This window comes from Zosterops lateralis (assembly GCF_965231275.1).
Source record: "Zosterops lateralis genome assembly, chromosome: 5".
NCBI classification, from domain to species: Eukaryota; Metazoa; Chordata; class Aves; order Passeriformes; family Zosteropidae; genus Zosterops; species Zosterops lateralis.
The window spans coordinates 71,617,522-71,631,000 of NC_139766.1; the positions used below are offsets into that span (position 1 = coordinate 71,617,522).

The following is a 13,479-nucleotide window of genomic DNA, read 5'->3' on the forward strand; positions in this document are numbered from 1 at the left end:
TTCCTTGTGTTAAAATACTTAACCTGAGTTTCCAGCTCTGCTTGAGTCATATCATCAGTGGCAAAGGATGTAAAGCCTGACTCTTGTTTTAACATACTTTCTGCTGGAGGTTTGTAAGCCACAAGGCTGTTAACTTGTACGGGTTTTCCCCATCCGTGGTCACCACAGTCCACAGGCAAAGGCAAGGAATGCACCACGGAGCACAAGAAGCTGACGTAACTCATCAGAAATTCCTACAGGTAAAGACTAGCTCCTGGAGAGGGGGTATGAGCAAGGCTGTTTCACAAACACAGGGTATGTATAGATCAAAACACATCTGTTTCCACGAAAAGATGAGCAATTGTGTGGCACCAGATGGAGCTGCACATCTCATTGACTAGATGTGGCGTGAGTGTTTTAGAGGGGAAAAAGGAGGAATGAAATGCTCTTGCCAAGGCAGGGAGGCTTCCAGGCAAGTGGCTTTAATAAACACCATCTCCAGGAGGTCACTAAGCCTGGCAGCCTTGCCTGCAGGTTAAGACTCACAGATGGGCATAGTCAAGGGAAGTTGCACATTTTTCTTTGCATAAAGACTAGAACTGGTTTAGTCATAGGCTGAGTGGCATGCTCAGGGGGAATGCAGATGCTTGAGCTCAGGAGATATTTGCATGTGATTTGGATTCTTTGTCTCTTTGCTTTTCAAGTACTGAGCAGATGATTTAAGCAAAGATCTTGCAGCTCTGCCCTCTCCATGGTTTCTCATTGCTGCCTCACAAGAAGACCAAGGTTCCTCATAGTGGTTGCCTGTAGATTTAACGTTGGGTGACCTTTTTAGCTGGAGATGAGCAACAGCCAGCCACGGATCTGTAATGTCCATGCAATCAGGCAGGGCACCTGGAAAGTCCTACTCCTGCCTGTGGCCAAAGGGGAGGGTGGGTACAGTGGTGCTTCCCTTGGATTTTGGTGTCCTGCAGACTCTGGCAGGCATGCTGTGCTCCTTGCCTGTCCCCAGGCTGAGATGTCCCCACGTGCTGTAGGATTCTGTGCCAGGCTCTTCCCTCTCTGGGGCTGAGCACACCCTGGGCAGACTCTCACTTGCCTCAGTGGAGCCTGCCACCTCCCCTGGCTGCTGCGGTGGTGATACCACAGCTGAGATTCTGCTCTCCCGTGGGATGAGGGTGTAACCCTGGGCCTGGGGTATGGCTGGGGCCTTTGCCATCACTCACACTCTCCCAATCCTTTCTGTCAGGGTGACAAATCCTATTTGCCTTCCCTTTTCCTCGCATGCTGCAGTGCTCAGGGCTCTGAACCACTGCCTCATTTCACCACACTGTGGCCAGAATCCTTTGAATCCAGCCAGGACCACCACAGCCTTCAGGGGGTTAGGAGGAGGGTTTCTGATCTGCCCATGGTGCTTGGAAATGATGCTCTTGCTTTCCAGCAGAACTGACTGATCTGCCACTTTTAAATATATTTCCAAATTTTTGTGTGCATGTATTTCTAACTGGGTCTTTCCTTTTTACCTATCAGACCAGATGCCACCCTGTGAAATGGCCCCTCGTGGATAACGGGAGACAATCAAATGATCTGCCTGCACTTGATACTTTCTTAGAGCTGCTGAACAAAAGCACTTCGGTCTTAAACCTGAGTGTCTCTTTATTTATTGCACCTCAACAGCCAGAGAAGTTCAGAGCTGTTTTGTGAACTAAGGGAGTCCTCGTGGCTCATGACTCATTTTGGGTAAGCCCTAAATCTGGCTGACAAATCACTGGGGGCGAAGGTGGCAGGAAGGGGAAGGAACTTCACCCCACGTATCATCATTCTGATGGCTCTTCAGTGTCTCCTGGCTCAGAAGGGACAGTGTTAATGTTCTTTCAAAAATGGTTACATTTTTAATCAGCCTGTTCTTTCCGAGGCATTTTCCAATTACTTGCCGACAATTTTCTCTTGCCTAAAATTGAATTCAAGAAACTTGAGCCAGCCTAAATACAATCCCTTCTCACTGTGGGTGGCTCAGAGGAGACCAATTCTGGCACACACATGTTTTTGAGGGAAAGAACTCCAGATGGCTTGAGTTTCTAAGTCATCCTGGCATGCTGCATGTGTTATGTCAGAGTAGAAGAGAGCTCTGCTAAACCAGTCTAACCTAAGGTTGCTGAAATGCTTTTGTGGACACTGGTCCCACCCTGTCCAAAGTCACTGTGAGGGGTTTTCCTCCATCAATCAGAGCAAAGCCCCAAAACAGCTTTGAAGAAACTGCTTCACAGTCTTTCAGCCCAAGGGAAACCTCTGCCTTGCAGGTTTTGCAGAATGAGAGTGGCATAAGGAAAACTCAGCCTTACAATTCTAAGGAGATAATACAAAAGGACCAACAGATGTATCTGCTGTGCCCTGGATATGTCTACTATGACAACACAGATCCAGTCCTGTGGCTTGGAATGGGGCAAGAGCATTCCAGGCTAGCTGGCAAAACCCCAGGAGCTTTAACTTTACGGGTGGCATGATGTGATAAAAGCTGATTTATGAAGAGGAAACAAAATAAAGGCTAGAACCCCAGCCTGGGCCTCCAGTGATGATCCCTTTTCCACTGACACCTTGTTTCACTCACATGGGGCTCAGATCCAGCTGACCAGCTCTAATGCTGGAGTTACCCTGTGGAGGCCAATGCACTCCCTTTCACCTTTCCTCACCTCCTGTCCACCATGTGGACACCTTCAAGGCCTGTGCAGGTTTTATTCAGCGGGTCAGGGATAGGAAAATCCATAGGCCCCCATCTTTAGCCCCCACCAAGCCTCCTTGCATCTGATCATGAGGTGCAAATCAAACCCAGATTATCTGGGGCTAGACCACAGGGATATATAAGGGTTGGGAAGTGCTGCTATTGTGCTGTGACAATCCAGTGAAAAGTGTTCCAGGGTCTCTTCCCTGCGGCAGAAGTTTGCAGTGTGGTCAGAGATGTAAAGTAAACAACTGTGCTGCTGAGAAAAACGAGCTCTTAGAGCTGCCTGAGTTGACAGACCTCGAGGAAACTGGAAGGGTCACTAACCCAGGGGTTCTGTTAGGAGTTCCCACTGCTTGACTAAGATCTCTGGTGACTTGCAAAGAGGAGGGAAAGATGGACCTGGATTCTTAATTTTAGAGTACAGGGACATCCAGTGAGGAACAAATGCAAACAAGCTCCTTTCAGACAAGGCAGTGAACTCTGAGGTGAGGTGTCTGCCACCTGCAAACTTAAAAGGTTAAGTTTGGGAGGTGCCAAAGTGAAGTGAGTCCAACAAAACAAAGGCCCAGTTCTCCTGGGTAGTTAACAAGTTGCTCTAGTTAAATCTAATCCACTGAGAGATGAGAGAAACACACAGATTATCAGCTTGGGTCAATGCTAATGAAGGAAATAAAACAAGGAGACATACTTTAAATTCCAGTGACACAATCAGCAAACTCCTTTCATCACTCTGTGACAGTGAAAGAAGTTCTTTATAATTAACTTAATTTATAATTAACCCGGAATAGAGGTGCTTCCCTCTTAATGCAGGGAAAGCTAAAATCAGGAAGCCCTCAGGGACAAAAACGCTGTAGTGACACTGGTGGCCAGGCAACCCCAGCTGGTGTCCAGCACAGACTGGTCCTTCCTGGCACAAACTTCTCTCTGGGGCAGTGCTCTGGGAGCCTGAGTGCCAGCAGGCTCTGGGAGGGCCTCTCACTTTCCTGCCACTCTGGACTGTGGCTCCTCCAGTCACTTTGTCTTTCAAGGGCAGCTTTCTAAAGCTCCTTCTTGGCAGTCTGGCTCTGCTCCTCCATGGTATCCAGCTGAACTATAGTTTCACTCCAGGGATAGCACAGGGCTGGAAGACACCATGGTGGTGAGAGCATTGTTTTAGCCAGCTCTGCAGAGGGGTCCAGGGAAATGGTCTGCAACTAAACTCTTCAGGGAGTCATGACTACCCAAGTAAAAAGGCAGAAACTTCTCAGACAAGACAAACTAATGTGTGGGGTAGGAACAGAGAGAACCAGACGTTTCAACAGTAGAAGCAGAGAATTGCTTAAGTTAAAGTCCCCAGATATTCCAAGAAAGAAAAAACAGCCTGTGAGTGTATCTAGAAATACAATGTATATATCTGTTATGCTGTAACAGAATAATATTTAGGTTGTAAGAGTAACCAGGGGCTATTGCTGAGAACAGAACTCCATCCAGACAGTATTGACATAAATATTCCCTAAAGAACAGTGTGAGAGGAAGATGCAGCCTTTGCCTGATGAACTGAGAATGAACTTACAGAGACAAGAAGAAATCTTCCCCAAAGAAAGCGAAAAAACAAACCCTAACTTAAAGCAAACTGTAAGCTTTCTCTCACACTAGGAAAGGGTAAGAGGTTTCTCTGGTCACTATTTTCCCAGTACAACCCTTGGGTTGGAGCAGTTCTCCCTGCCTGGTCTGTGCCAGTGACTGAGGGGCAGTGGTGCCCTCCCAGGGTGGTGCAGGCACAGACCTGCTGTGCTGACCCCAGGGCTGAATGCCTTCTCCAAAGGAGGACAAAGCTTCTGCTCACTCTTTCTGCAAGAGGTGGGGGCTCTTTCTCAGTTGCAGCCACGAGAGACTCGGGATGTGTGGCACCAACAACCACCAGGGTGTGTGGGCTCAGTGCATCACAAAGCAGGCACCGGGACGTGCATCCAGCCTCGGCATCCCAGGTCACACCCTGGTCCTTGAGCAGCAGAGTGTGTCCTCAGACCTTCCCGAACCAGGGGAAAGCCATTTCTAATGACAGCAGTGATTAGCCAGGGTTATGCCTTTGCCAATGGCTAGGATGTATTTTTTTTCTTACAGGAGATTAAAAAGAGTAACAGTCAGTGTGCTGCACCCTTTGCTTCTGAAGAAAATGTGGGATATTTCTAGGGAGTTACAAGAAAATCAGACTGGCCAGTTGTCTGCCTTCAGCCTGTGCAAACCAAGAGGTGAATGAAGAGTTTGGGCTGGAGACCTGGTGCTGGGCAGGACCCTGTACCCACATACAAGCTTGCAAGGCCAAGCACTGGGAGGCCAGCCTTAGTTTTCCCCAGAGCTGAAAATTCCATCACCTCTGGACAAGCAGGAGATGACCCTTCTCTCCCAGCTTTTGCCAGAGCTGCTGGGTGGGTGCAACACTCTTCTCCAAAAGCAGATCATGAGCTGGGACACCTGAAATGGGAACATTCGCACTGTGTGTGCCCTGCTACTCTCTCTCAGGGCCTGTACTGACTGCAGGCCTTGTAACCACCCAGGTAGGGCTCACTTGGGCTCTTCTCAGAAGGGTTTGTCCTCAGAACATCCCCTGCTGGACCTGGGGAGTGAGAGGGGCTTGCACAGGGCAGCACCTCTCCCTTTCTCCCCCAGGCCTTTGGAACACCCCCCAAGATGCAGGACAGTGGGGCAACTCAGCATTGTAGCCTCAGAACAAACAACACCTTGCTGATTTCACAGGGCTCACAACAAGAAGTGCTTTAAATCGAAAGACCAAAGGCTTTGTTGCTAAACTAACCAGGCTGCCAGTGCAGAGCACTCAAGGAAAACAAACAGTGCAGTCTCCATGTGTTATTAGAGAGGTAATTCACTGTCTGAAGGGTCAGAGGGGGAAACTTCAGCAGCTCACATGAAACACACATTTCAGGATTCAGAGGGCCCAGCACTGAGAGGAGAAGTCACCAGGGGTTTCACAGAGCTGAAAGGAAAACAAATACACAAACTCAACCAACCAAACAGAATTTGCTCAACCCCTCACACGTGCCAGTAGCCAGGGAGCAACTGCACAGTAACTCAGGCACCTAAAGCCTGGCTCTAATACGTGATCCCAGCTGGAGAATGGGGCTGACTTAAGGTGGAATCAGTTGGGATTTCTCCAAACTCTCCGTAGAGGGGGTTTGCTCTCAGTGGCATTTGCTACCTGCATGAACTCTGGTCCCACAGTTAACTCCTGACTTCTGTATGGCTCCTGTGTGTGCACAGGATGGCCAGGGAGTTAGCTGGAGGTGAGAGCATGGGCAGGATTTCCCCTACAGCACTTTCAGTCAGCATTTTGTCCTCTTTTATGCACCCCAGTCACAGGGCTGCAATCCGAGCTTGTGACTTTTTCGTTCAAACACAGCTCGGCTTTGCTGAAATGCCACGGGAATGTTCTGAAACGGGTGTGGGGGGTATCTGGGGCAAAGGACGGCATCAGGAGTCAGGACGCTGTCTCTGTAACAGCTCCAATGAAGTTCCAGCAGCCTCCTGCAGGGCAGCGCGTTTCCCACCACCACCCAGCCACAGGTTCCCGCACTGTGCTGCGAGGTGCCCTGCAGCCCTTCTAAGAGCGGGCAGGTATCTCGCAGCTGGTCACAGCCCAGCCACAAAGGAGCACACTGCGCTTACAGAGCAGCTCTCACTGCGGGTTTACAGGCAGGACTGGGGAGCTGCGTGTCATTAGCGTCGCTTCAGGCCTCGGGGAAACTGAGGCACCGAGGACTGAGGACCCTGCTGAAGCCCGTGCAAAGGTACGAGGCGATCCAGTGACAAAGCACCGCAGCCCTTCACCTCCCTGCCCTGGGAGCGGTCATGTTCGGTGCTTTCTGGGGGCACAGGAAAGGGGAATGCCAGTCGCTGGGCACTCTCTGGGATAGCAGCCTCCTCTCCCGTCCTGCCGGCTGCACACAGCCCTGCCCGGCCTCTTCCTCCCCTAACAAAGCATTTCTCTTTTCCCTCCGGAGCCTTTTGCAAGGCTGGAATGGAACCAAGCGAGATCGTGGTACTTCTCAAAAGCCGCAGCCTGAATTCTCACATCTCCTTAGAGCCCCACACCGCCAGCCTTAACCTTCTAGGCACTGCCGAAATGCTGACACGGGCTGTACCAAGCCCGCGGCTTTCACTGAACTGCAAGCAGCGGGGATTTGTTCCCAGGACCTCCCGCCAGCCCAGGCTCCTCTCCCAGCCTGGAAGAGCACATCCACCCGTATCCACAGAAGCAGCCACTTCGCAGCAGGAACACGAGGGCGCCCAACCCTGATTTTAGATACAGATCGCCGAACAAAAAGCGGCCACCTCGCTCCTAGCACGGAGCAGCACTCCGGCTCCCGGGATCGGAGCCAACAGACTCTGCATGGCAGCCAGGAGAGTTTACAGTAAGGATTTTTAGGATCCTGCAGAAGCAAGCGACCACTAGTAGTCCTTAAAATCATCCACAAAGCGCCTGCAAAAACCAGTATCAATAGAAGTCTCGCACTCCTGTGAATGGCTGGGAACAGCTGCGATGGATCAATCCCGTTCCTGACCAGCCCCCCCCCCCCCCCCCCCCCCCCCCGGATCATGTGATGACCCTGCCCGGCTGATTTCAGTGCCGGAGCTGCGTCACTCCGGGCTGGGAGAGAAGGGGCTCGGGGGTGCTCTGCCTGCTGGGGCTGGTGTCTGCAGCATGGAGAAAGTGAGTGAGCCAGAAGGCTGTGCCGAGCAGCTCCGGGCTGCCCGTGGGGTTTGGGCGGGGTGACAGACGTAGAGGATTAGCTGAGAGGAAATGCAAAGCTATTACAGGGATGTGGGAGGAAGAGTTAGGGCTGACCAGCCGTATTTCTTCTCCTCTTCTCTAGCATGTTATCTAAATGGGGGAAGCTGAGTAATGTTTATAGTCTCAAGTGCTCTAAAGGTCCATTTGCGGCTCTACAGCTTCCAGATTCTTCATACTTTTCCCCCCTTAATCTGTGTATTTTTCGTCTGGAAAAATGCCTTTTGGGTGCAGGAGTGGGTTAACTCTTAATGCAACAGGAGAGGGAAGCGGGCTGGCAGTGTATTCTAATCCACCCCTGCCCCCGCAGCTTGCCTTTCTTCGAAAGACCCCCCCGGGCGCAGCGGCTGCATTCCAGAGGCGGGAGGCAGAGTTAGCGCCGGGGGGAATGAGCGCTTTAGTGACTCGAGGAACCCTGAGCTCGGCAGGCTGTGTGTGGGCAGAGCAGGGAGCAGGCATGAGGGCCAGGACAGCGTCAGGGGGCTGGGGGGCAGTGCCCAAACAAACTAATTTGCGATTTGCCTCCCTACCTGAGCCGGCTCACGGTTAAGTAGCTCAGTGAGCTGCTCCTGTAGCAGCTGGTCAGTCGCCTCCTGCACTGGGTTTGTGTGGCCAGGTTTTGGTAACAGAGAGGACTACCTAGGTGGCTTCTGTGAGAAGCTGCCAGAAGCTTCCCCCACGTCGAGCAGGGCCAAGGCCAGTAGGCTCCAGGACAGACACGGTGCTGGTGGAGGCAGGAGTGGCTCTGTGATAACACCCAAGGCCAGCTGTCCCTCTGCAGCTCAGGGATGTCAACAGGCAGCAGAAATCCACTTATAGCCCAGGGAGGACTCTGTGCCGGAGCAGGGGGATGCCTGGAGAAGGCTGTGGCCCCGTGGAAAGGGACCCATGTTGGAACAGTTGTTGAAGAGCTGTAGCTCACATGGAGGACTCACACTGGAGGGGAGGACTGCGGGAGGGACCCACAGTGAGCAGGGGAAAATTCCTCTCCTCGAGGAGTGGCAGAAACACCCTGTGATGAACTGGCTGTAACCCCCCTTCCTTGCCTCCCTGTGCCACAGAAGGGTAAGAGGTAGAGCCCAGGAAGGAGGGAGGGAAGACATTTTTAATGTCTTTTAAAGGCCTATTTTACTTCTCATTATCCTGCTCTAATCTTACTTGGTAACAAATTCAATTAACTTCCTCGAGGTTGTTGGTGTTTTTTTTTTTTTTTTTTTTTTAACCTGTGACAGTAATCAATGAGTGACCTCTCCCTGTCTTTTTTTTCAATTCATGAGCTTTTTGTTGTATTTTCTTCCCCCATCCAGCTGTGACGCAGTGGCTTTGGTGGGTACCAAAGCCAGGCAGGGGACACCCACCACACCTCCTTGTCACTTTATGCTGCTTAGGGGAGTGGGACACCCCCGTGGCTGCTGGGACAGGCAGGGGGGCCTGACTCAGCCCTTCCTCTAGCACAAAACTCATGCTTGGATGTGCCAGAGCTGCTTTGTGCCCTGGCCAAAGCAGGATTGGAAGGCTTGTCTTGGGATAGACTAACTCCTGTGGTCTGGCCCTGCAGGGACTGGTTGTTACTCAGCTGGATGTTGAGCCTGGTGAGTGCATCAAGGTCAAAGGGAAGATCCAGTCTGATGCCAAAGGGTGAGTGGGATGGTGAATGGATTGATGGGGCACTGGGGGAAACCAGAGCTCCTGCTGTGTTTAGCTTGTCAGCACTGGCAGCTGGAGCTGCTGCCCTGGCACCCCCTCTGCACTGGCTCTGTTTCCCCAGGTTTGCTGTAAATGTTGGGAAGGACAGCAACACCCTCATGCTGCATTTCAACCCTCGCTTTGACTGTCATGGGGATGTCAACACCATTGTGTGCAATTCCAAGGAGGATGGCACGTGGGGGGAGGAGGACAGGAAGGCTGACTTTCCCTTCCAGCATGGTGACAAGATTGAGGTGAGGCCCCAGGGGTGTGTACAAGGCACCGAGGGGCTAAGGGCACAGGCTTTTAATGCTGCCCAGTGCCTTTGTGGTGCAGAAGGGAGTAAGCCTGGAAAGGGGAATGAGCCACAGGGGAAGAGTCTGGCAGCTAAAGCCAAGGACATGTCTTGAGCTGTGCTGCCCAAGTCAATGCCCAGCAGCTCACATGTGCTGAGTGCCCCACTCTGGGCTCCAGTAACAGCACTGAGGTGAGACTCAGACTGGGTCTGTCTCATCCCAGAGCTGCAGAAGCTTCCTCCCTTCTATGCCTGTGCTGGGCAGGGAGGAGGCTGACTGCTGAGCATGGCCTTGGCAGCAGCAGCCACCTTGCCTGTCCTGCATCCAGACTGGAGGTAGTGGGGAATGAGCAAAGCCTGGGAGCTGCGATGTGTCAGCCTTCATTCCTTCCTCCCCTCTCATGGCTCTCTACAGATATGCATCTCCTTCGATGAAACCGAGGCAACGGTGAAGCTGTCCGAGGCAGAGTTCAAGTTCCCAAATCGGCTGGGCATGGAGAAAATTGAATACCTGGCCGTGGAGGGTGATTTCAAAGTCAAAGCCATTAAGTTCAGCTAACAGCTATAGCTTGGTTTGCTTTGTTTTCTGCCCCCTATGTAGTGAAATAAACCAAAACTTGGAATGGCTGCTTCCTCTGCTGTTTCCTGCTCTAATCTGCTTGCTCCTGTGTGTGCTGGGGGGGGGTGGGCACGGAGGGGATGTGTATGCAGCCATTTTCCTCCACACACTGCAGCCTTGCAGCTGGTACTGAGCTAGACACGAGCCAGGCAAAGCCAGACTGACTGTGAGTGAAGCTGCCTTAGCAGTAGTTGCTCCATTCACCCTGCTGGCTGCACTGAGTGGCCCCTGTCTGGTTTCTCAAAGGTAGGGCTAATCCCAGCCAAGAAAAAGTGTGTGTTGGGTGTTCATTGTGCCATTTCTGACCATGAAATGCTGCTCCCTGCTGGGGATGGGGGACTGACAGGGAACACATGGCATGGCTTGTGCTCTTGCCTAGAGCTTTGCATTCCCAGAACGTGCTCAGCAGTTGCATGCACTGCAGGCTGGCACTGGTCTACCTGGGGAGCAGTGAAGAGTAGGTGAGCTGGGCTACCTGCACTCGCTGGGGAAAAGATGTGGAATGAAAGGTGAAGCCTAACAGAAAGTTTAGGACTGATTTGAGAGAATCCAGGCTGTCCCTGGTGCTCATGAGGTGTTGACAATGCCAGAGACAAGATCAGGTACCGTGGCAGGTCAGGTATGGGTGACAAACCCTGTGTTAGTGTCTGGAACACTTCCCTGCTACAGGACTGTACCCAACAGAGTTACTAGGGGCATTTAATCCTGAGTGCACTGAACACTAACTGCAGTTACGCAGACAGAGAAGGAAAAAGGCTTAGTAAAGACTTGCTTCTGCTTAGGACCTCTCTGCTCATGCAGTACCTTGGAGTATGTCTGCTACTGCTCTTTCCCCACAGCCTGCTGGTTGTGCTGACCCAAGACATGGCTGGAGCTGGGACTGCTGTGCTATTTGAGGACCTAATGGAAAGGAAGGAAGTCCTGGATGCTGTGTGGAACTGGGAGCCTGGACAGTTTGCCTCTGTGGCTGTGTGACTGTGCTGCCCAGTGTGGCTCAGTCAGTAACAGCCTGTGCAGGTGAGGCCTTCTTAGCCAAACGCTGCTCCAATGGTGGAATGTGATCCCCGTTGGCTAATCTAGGCACAACTGCTCCTTGAACAGCTGCTTGGGCAGGGCAATACCCCTCTCTGGAGTATTTCAGCCATCCCATGCTTTTTATGGGGAGGCTGACAGGCTGCCTTCCTGTCAGCAGCACTGTCCAGCCCTGAGCTGTAGCAGCTGCTGGAAGCTGGGCACCCCCAGAGGAGATGGCAGGAGCCTGGCTGCACTGCAGGGCAGGGCCACGGATAATGGAGGGATTCATCCCTGTCCTGCATCTACTGCATCATTTATGGGATAGGAAGCTCAGTGTTTAGAGCCTTGGGTGTGTCTATTAGGGAAAGCTAAAGACAAGTCTTGCTGATGGTTTGCCTTGTCAAGTAAGACTTGGGATTTTTGTGTTTTGCGGGGTATTTGGGGTGGGGAGTTGGGGGAAAAGAGAACACTTGTTGTCTTCTTTCTCCCTCTGTTGCATAAGCTGGCTGAAGGTAAGTTCAGTCAGGTGTGTGACACTGAAAAAGTACAAGGCCCTGATGTAGCAGGGGCACAGGAGAGCTTACAGCTCTCTCTGTGTCTCTGTTCCAGGCTGCCCTGGTCAGGTGAGGTCTGTGTGTCTCAGAACTGACAAGAATAAAGCTAATCCCATTTTTTGCCCTTAAGCTGGCAATCCTGATTGCCAAGTAGGTTAACCACAAGTGTTCCTGACTTGGTGGTGCTCAGGGTACAAACAGCACCTTCCCATGGGCCATCCCCCCTCCTGGACTCCCCACAAGAATTAATTAGCTTTATCCTGATTTTTAGCACAGCCAGTTACCACTCAGGAGACTATAAAACAGGAGAAAGGGTAGGAAGGAAGCATCCCTTTGCCAGCACTTCCTGCTGCTGGAGTCTTTTCTCCCATGCCCAGGAGCTATAAATAATCCTATTCCTCCAAGTGACACCAGTAAGTCCAGAGGGCCCTGGCTGGCTCCTGGAGTGGCGACAAGGCTTTGTCTCCTGCTAAAGCCATCGGGACAGCGAGAACTCTGTGGTCTGCTGCAGAGGAGAGGGTCACAGTGAATGGGAAAGTGACACTTGTCCCTGCCAAGTGTGTTTTCCTGAACATACGGAACTCATGTCAAGGTTTGGGAGAAGCCTGAGCCCTGCTTGCTGTTGGGAGGTGCAGAAAGCACCACAACACGGCCTAAGGGTACAGGTTTTCTTTCTTTTTTGAATTTAAATCCTGCACAGTGTGTGCAGTCACCATTTTATTTCTTTACACCATCAAGGCAAGAAAAAATGGGACCTCAAAACCCGCTAGAGAACAGCTGTGAGGCTCTGTTTTACAACATGGACACTTAGTTGGGTGCAAGGAGGAATTTCTTCAGAGGAGCAGGCTGCCCAGGGAAGTGGTGGAGTCACCATGCCTGCAGGTACTTAGAAAAGGTGGACATGGGGCACTTGGGGGCACAGTGGTGGATTTAGTGGTCAGCTCCACTTGACCTTAAGGGTCTTTTCTAGCCTAAATTATTTTATCAGCACAGATTAAGTGATAGGTACTCACACCTTGGAAGATGAGAACAAATAACCATTTGTAAAAAAATACGAGTTTGGAAGCAATAGGTTGGACAGGAGTTAAAATCTCATGCACAACTTAGAAGAGCAGTGAGGGCTAAGACAGACCAGCAGCTTTGTCTTCACAGGAAATAACCTCTCCCTGAGCAGTTCACATTAACTCCACTCGACAGAAATAGGCCATCCAAGTGACTGTGGCTACACGAGCCTGCGTGTGGCACTGACTGTGACAGCCTCAAAACACAGTCAGAGGACTCTGTGCACGCAGGAACTGGGTGCTGGGGAAGCTGAGGGGCAGGGCTAGGTGAGGCAAGAGAAGCCAGTGGGATCGTTTCCCATAGAATGTACAAGTAAAACGTTGCCCGACAATTTCTTCCAAACAATACACATTGTTAATTAACCAACAACCGGTGTACAAAATGAGGAGGCTGACACCAGCCAGCTCCGTGGGAGGTGACTGCTGTGTTCCTCCCTTGTGCCCTCACCTCCCACTCCCTCAGGACCAGCTCCAACATTCACGAACCAAAGGGCACTTTAGCGCTCACTTTAGAGTCAGCCTCAAGTTACCTCATCATTGTTCTGGAGCAGCACACAAGGAACCATGAACACACCATTCCCCATTCCCAGGGTGTGATGGAGGTCTGCACATCACTGGATGTTGCTGGGGTGGGATATCTTTGGGGTAAGATGGGTACACACCATGTACCTGTCCTGTCTGGGCTGTGGGCAGGAGCTGAGGGATGAGGGTGAGTCCTGCCATGCTGAGACCCCGTGGTGTGGGCACTCTCCCATCCCCACAG

At 51.6% G+C, this 13,479-nt stretch overlaps 1 protein-coding gene across 1 annotated transcript; it reads left to right on the plus strand.

Moving 5' to 3' along the window:
* Positions 1-7,303: 7,303 nt before the first annotated feature.
* LOC310910094 (16 kDa beta-galactoside-binding lectin) lies at positions 7,304-10,095 on the plus strand. The gene is made up of 4 exons (XM_083862545.1): positions 7,304-7,409; positions 9,046-9,125; positions 9,256-9,427; positions 9,884-10,095. Exons 1-4 carry the CDS (start codon positions 7,401-7,403, stop codon positions 10,025-10,027), a joined length of 405 nt encoding a protein of 134 aa, XP_083718671.1. The 5' UTR covers positions 7,304-7,400; the 3' UTR covers positions 10,028-10,095.
* Positions 10,096-13,479: the final 3,384 nt, after the last annotated feature.

Coding starts and splice junctions, on each gene's coding strand:
- LOC310910094 (XM_083862545.1), top strand. Junction 9,126..9,255: donor ATCCAGTCTGATGCCAAAGG/GTGAGTGGGATG, acceptor CTGTTTCCCCAG/GTTTGCTGTAAATGTTGGGA. Junction 9,428..9,883: donor AGCATGGTGACAAGATTGAG/GTGAGGCCCCAG, acceptor GGCTCTCTACAG/ATATGCATCTCCTTCGATGA.